Genomic DNA, 6,436 nt, shown 5'->3' with positions numbered 1-6,436 from the left:
TTTCAGTAGATCTTTTTTGTTTGTTGTTTTTTTTTCGGGTTCTGAAGAGGTAGGTCCCAGCAGAGCCCAGTTGGACCCGCAAGACTCACCTTAAACAGGGAAGTCTGCGCAGAGACCAACTGGATCCGCAGAACCAACCATGCTCAGAGACGTGACGTCCTTACGCGCAGTACGCAAGCTGGTCCCGCAGGAAATGCCTCCCAATGGTGAAGGACTCCGCCTGTCCCCGCAGCCTCGGATACAAGCCATTAGGGAAGGCCACCCGCGCAGCATGGCTACACGCACAAGGCACTTAGCTCTCGATCATTCAGTGTCACCTGAAGGAATGAGCCAAGCCGGGAGCAATCCCGCACAGAGGCGGGAGGGGGAATACTCCCGCCCAAGCCAGTCCGTATACTGAAGGATCTTTTACTGTACCTGACGAGGTATGGGCGAAAGATCTGATCAGAGATACGACAGCTCACTGATACAGTATGGCGAGCAGCATGCTCCTGTACTGTATCACTATTAGCCGCTGCCTACTCACCAACTACTGTCATACCACGTGCGTAGCCGGCAGTTGGTGGAAAGGGAATGGTACACAGCAGGCCTGGTCACTATCAGCCGCTGCCTACCCACCAACTACCAGCAGGGCACGTGCGTAGGCTACTGTTGATGAATAGGAACACTGTAGCAGCTGGCCATACCTCCTTGGAAACCTACCTTCGGCTATAAATACCCCAAATGGTATGATCATCTCGACACATTACATTATCACATTATCATCATAATATACCTGATATCTGCTCTAGCAATCTCTTAATATACTTTTATATTAAAAGAGCAATCTAGTCTGATTCTCACGCCGGAGGGTGGTCACAAGGAGGAACCCCCCCCCCCTTCTCAGTGACGAGCTCACGGTGTCTGTTTTGTAGGTTATCAGAAGAACCATCTTCCAAGGGTCTAACCCCTCGTGGGAAACAGCTATCCAACCCCCAGGTTACCAGTAATCTGTCAGGGGTCCGGTTAGTGTTTCTTCAGGTTCTTATGTATCCCGGTATGCGAATTTATATTAGTCAGATTATATATATATTAATCTAGAGCTTTTTTATGTGTTGAAAGAAATTAGAACAATGTAAAAAAAATGTATTTTAGTCTAGAGAATTGACAATTCACTCCGCCTATATCGATTTTTTTCTGCAAGTTTAATATTTTTTATAATGACATGTTTCAAATTTATGGATGATACCAAACAGAAAAAAACAAAATTGTAAAATGATTAAATCTCTTTACAAAAATATATTCCAAATTTAAAAAAGCCACAAAAGTAAAAATATGCAAAAAGAAAAAGAGAAAACCGATTATCTTATTATATCTTATGTATTTATTTTTATTTCTTAAAAATTAAAATGAATGTTTTCATGTAACTTTTAGATCTAAAGTTAGTTATCATCAAAAGAAATAATATTCATAAAAACATATATAATAACAAATTTATGTATAATGCTTAGAAAATGAATAACTCAAGATTTTCATAAACATGTTTAAGAAAGGTAAAACAAGAAAAAAAGTTATTAAATGAACTCAACAAGTTTAAAGTGGTTCAAAACTGTTCATACACATGACCTACTTAATATTTTTCCAGAAAAATATTACAATCATGGTTTACACCATTGTTTTAAATAGCAATTTCTAGATATCCATGATAAATACAACAAAACATGTACCTTACAGAATCAGAATTACTAACCTTTTGGTTGCGGGACACACCACTTAACCACAAGTTATCTTGTTAATTAAAGACCATTACTTACATTGTCATTAGAGTTGTATAACGTTTAACGAATAAATAGTTCATAATCACAATAAAAATTCGTAGAAATGGTCCATCCTGACCGTTTTGACTACACACAAATCTATCAAATTAGCTTTTAATCTATTGTTCCAATCACTTAAACAAACAATGTTATATGTAACTACATTGTGAAAACATCGTATCAAGTTGACGGGTCTAAGTGTACAATACCAAAACTAGATTGTGCTAGAACAAATAATAGATACTATCCGCATTTTACTCTTGTTACATTGCTTTCATGAATATAAAAACCAATATATATGACATTGTGTTACATTGAATAGTATTAAAATAATGTAACACGAGTGAGATATTAAATACTTGCCTAGCTAGTCACGTATCTCATAATTACCCTAGTGATTTCATAAGTTTCTATATTAATTCTCAATAATATTATCCACCGAAAACAGTGTGTATAAATATAAAGATAGGACAAGCGTGACACCCGCTCTGATTCCTATCACTTTATTTTCATCTCTCTCTAAATATGGACCCTTAAACCTATACATATAGAGAGAGAGAGTATATAGTTTTCTAGAGAGAGAAACAACACATACACAAAATGGATGAAACTTAACTTCTCATCTTCTTGTTGTAAACCCAAATGGCAATATTATCACCATATTCATCTTGTTTCTTAGACACACTATTTTGCAATGAAGAACAAGATTCATATTATTATGAGGATGAATTTACACAAACCACCCTTCAAGATTCATGTGATGAACACTTTCCCCCCCTTGACCAAGTGGACTTGAGTTGGGAACATGAAGAGCTTGTGTCTCTTTTAGCTAAAGAACAAGAACAAGAACAACAAGACCCTTGTGGTTTTGCTTTTGGCAAGAATGGTCCCTATGGTTTGGTTGCTAGGAAAGAGGCTGTGGATTGGATCTTGAAGGTTAAAGGGTGTTATGGGTTTACACCTTTGACTGCCATTTTGGCTGTTAATTATGTTGATAGGTTTTTGTCTAGCCTTCATTTTGAAGAAGATAAGCCTTGGATGATTCAGCTTGTGGCTGTTAGTTGTCTCTCTTTGGCTGCTAAAGTTGAAGAAACTCAAGTCCCACTCTTGCTAGATCTTCAGGTATGATACATTGATTCCTTAACACTCACTTGTACTTTTTGCATATAAACTTGTATCATGCTATATATATCATACAATAATCTAGCATTCTTGTTATAAACCGTAAGACCTTCTGGCTTTTGCATAAAATATTCTTGTTATAAACCTCTCGGTTTTCGGACCACTAATATTGACCGCTTTGACCATAAAATATTCGTTGGTTCTTGGAGGTCACCACTTTAGATAATATTTTACATGAGCATGCTTAACTGTTGAGTAATACGTCCCAGAACGCGCTGGTTGTATGTGAGACGTTACTCCTTATGAACCATTAGGCCCCAAAAAGGGTCATAAGGAATATCGCCTTAGATATAATATAATCAACGTGTTAAGTGTGATAAGGTAAAATTAGTACTACTAAAATGGGTAAACGCCTTATAGGTCCCCACTCGAAAAAAGGTACATGTAAACTTTTTATGGGTAAGACGGACAATATTGTTGGGACTAGATTACGGGTTTTTAAAATCTTTGGCTAAATATTGATGTGGGATTTTGTTTTCTTGAATCTTTATTATAGATTGAGGACACAAAGTTCTTGTTTGAGGCTAAAAACATACAAAAAATGGAGCTTTTGGTGATGTCAACATTGAAGTGGAGGATGAATCCAGTCACACCAATCTCATTTCTTGATCACATTGTAAGAAGGCTTGGATTAACCGATCATGTTCATTGGGATTTCTTTAAGAAATGTGAAGCTCTAATCCTATGTTTAGTCGCAGGTAATTTCACGGTCGATTTAGAAAATTATAAAATTGGATAATTTTGAATAATTTGATATCGTTACCCATAAACTTATGGGGATTTTAATAGGTTACAAAGTACAACCGAATAGAGATTTTCAGGAACACAAGATAAACGTAAATATATAAAAGATATACGTCAAATAAAAAATAAAGATAATAATTTGCGACGTCAGGATTTTACTCGGTATGGTTGTTGATTGTAGTAGTACTAGCATCAATAATAATAATAATAATAATAATAATATTAATATGTATTTATCTTATAATATAAAAACATTATACTAGGTTGTTTGATTTGACAAATACTAACGTTGTTTCCATTTTGGTGTTGTTTTGTTTCAAGATTCAAGATTCATGTGTTATAAACCATCCGTATTGGCCACAGCAACAATGCTTCATGTTATATATGAAATCAATCCTCCCAATTCCATTAACTACAAAAGTCAACTTCTGGATCTTCTCAAACCCACTAAGGTTTGTCTTCTTTGTCCTTATGTTTTACGTACAACTCTCATTGCATAAATTACAACATGTGATCCAACAAATGGTAGCAAAAGTACTTTGTTTGAAAAAGTCACAGTAAACACCCTGCTCCATTTGTGCTGGTTTATTATGCTTTAAACATGTACTTTATGCATGCATTGATGTACTCCAACAGAAGGGTAGTTTTGTCTTTTTGTGTTGGTTACTTGTTTAGACCATAATGCACTTGATGTACATCTAATCTAGTAACTACTTTTGCCTTTGCAATATATTTGGTCAAGATCTTGTTGTGGATTTGACACAACTTAAATATTAATAGAGAAAATGCATGCATTTAGGAGTTGTACCGACTAACAACCTATCACTAAAGTAAAGCTCGCTTGGTGCTAGTCGAGCGGTGAAATGAGGATTAATGATTAATCAAGATTAACAGTGATTAATCGAAATGAAATTTATATGTAATTAAGTATAAATGATAATTTACACCATATTTTATATATATAATTTCCATTTTGACCCTCAAATATGAATTAATCGGAGACTAGTCCATGGGGTGCTGACTAACGATTGATCGGGGCCTATCAACGCCTTTGCGCAATTTTACAACCATGCCTAAAACAAAATTTAGGTTGAGATTAAAAAACGTGCTAGTAACAGGGACAGGATGGAGAGACTGCTAGCACTGAGATCTTGGATTTCAAAAACTTTTAAAAAAACATGCACGCTATAATATTTCAGAAGACTTACATAACAAGTTGTACTAACATGCATAGTTATTTGTACACAGGAGGACATAAATGAGTGTTGCGAGCTCATTACGGAGCTAGCTTACGATAATCACAATAAACGAAAACATGATGCAAACGAGACAACAACGTATCCGGTTAGTCCAGCTGGCGTGATAGATTTCACGTGTGACGAAAGTTCAAATGATTCATGGGACTTCAATGCTCATCATTTCCACGAGCCTTCATTCAAGAAAACACGAATGGATCAATTAGGGTTTGGGTTCGGTTCACTTATAAGAAGCGTTAATCAAGGGTAGTTGTAAGTTGTAACGCGCATGCATGCTATTAATCGTACGGTCCGCTACTATATATAGACAATCCCTAAAATTATAGGTTAAATGACCGCTTGTAGTAGTTGATATGTTGTTATGGTTGGTCTATTTCTCTATGATTTTAGGTTGTTTTAATGTGAGATAAATTAAATTGAGTAATGTCAAGTCTTTATCAAGCAATGGACATATATTTATTGTTGATATTGAGAATTAAATTCATGGGATATATGGAGGGAGTGTAGCATATAAAAGGTGTAGTAGCTTTATTGATATAGTTATGTTGTCTAGTTCTCATAATTGTTGTGTGACATATGGTCCACTACTTTTTATGGGTACATAGCTGTCTTGCAGAGCACACCATGCACACATTAGATGATGCCAAGAAAAGCAGGTATTTTAATTTTGATTTTTTTGTTGGTTAATTCTATAATTATTACCACAAAATCTGAAAATCATGAGAATAATTAGTTACTTACCATTTGATTAAATACTATCATCAAACGTAATAATTAGTCTCGTATAACCATTACGTTTGATGATAGTATTTAATCAAGTGTTACATGACTATTAGTCATGTATTAAAGGTTTTTTTCTGCTTGTGTATAAATTTTATCGTTTTGAACATAGGTTCAAAATACATGTATTGTTCATATATTCAGCTGGTATCGTATATGTTATGAAATCTTGTATAGCTATACTACCACATTTTCTTCTGTGGATCATTTATATTTTCTTATATTTTTTAGAAATTTAAAGAGAAAATTGACTTCCTGTGGTAGTGACAAGTGACTTTTTAAGAGCTATATATGTAAAAAATATCATCAAAGAAGACTATTTATAATTAACCATAATTTTAATTGAATAATTGAAAAGTAACCATTAAAATCCAAGCTAGCAAAATCCATAATGCATTATATATGCCCATGTCAATTTTTACACGTAAAGTATGCCATTCCACCAAATAAGTAAAAAAATTGAAACACTATTGCACTAGTCCAACTTAAAATAATATTTCATATAGTAGTAATTTTACCACATATACGTTTTAAAACTTAAATAAACTACATGGTAATAATGGCTTTCATAACTATCTACCTAAATTTGTTACATATATAAAAATTTTCGGACAATGGGATCAGATTCAATATGTACAAAATTTTCGACGAAAATGAATAATTTTATAATACATATAA

At 34.3% G+C, this 6,436-nt stretch overlaps 1 protein-coding gene across 1 annotated transcript; it reads left to right on the top strand.

Annotated features, from left to right (window-relative positions):
• The first annotated feature begins 2,390 nt into the window (after positions 1-2,390).
• On the top strand, positions 2,391-5,484 carry LOC143631377 (cyclin-D3-2-like). The gene is made up of 4 exons (XM_077100159.1): positions 2,391-2,918; positions 3,475-3,676; positions 4,044-4,174; positions 4,971-5,484. Exons 1-4 carry the CDS (start codon positions 2,439-2,441, stop codon positions 5,226-5,228), a joined length of 1,071 nt encoding a protein of 356 aa, XP_076956274.1. The 5' UTR covers positions 2,391-2,438; the 3' UTR covers positions 5,229-5,484.
• Positions 5,485-6,436: the final 952 nt, after the last annotated feature.

Source organism: Bidens hawaiensis, unplaced genomic scaffold (genome assembly GCF_021521415.1).
Source record: "Bidens hawaiensis isolate Kalapana, Puna unplaced genomic scaffold, B.hawaiensis_p1.1 tig00006068_1, whole genome shotgun sequence".
NCBI lineage: Eukaryota > Viridiplantae > Streptophyta > Magnoliopsida > Asterales > Asteraceae > Bidens > Bidens hawaiensis.
Note: the sequence above shows the minus strand (reverse complement) of the source record. Positions and strands in the feature narration are given on the sequence as shown.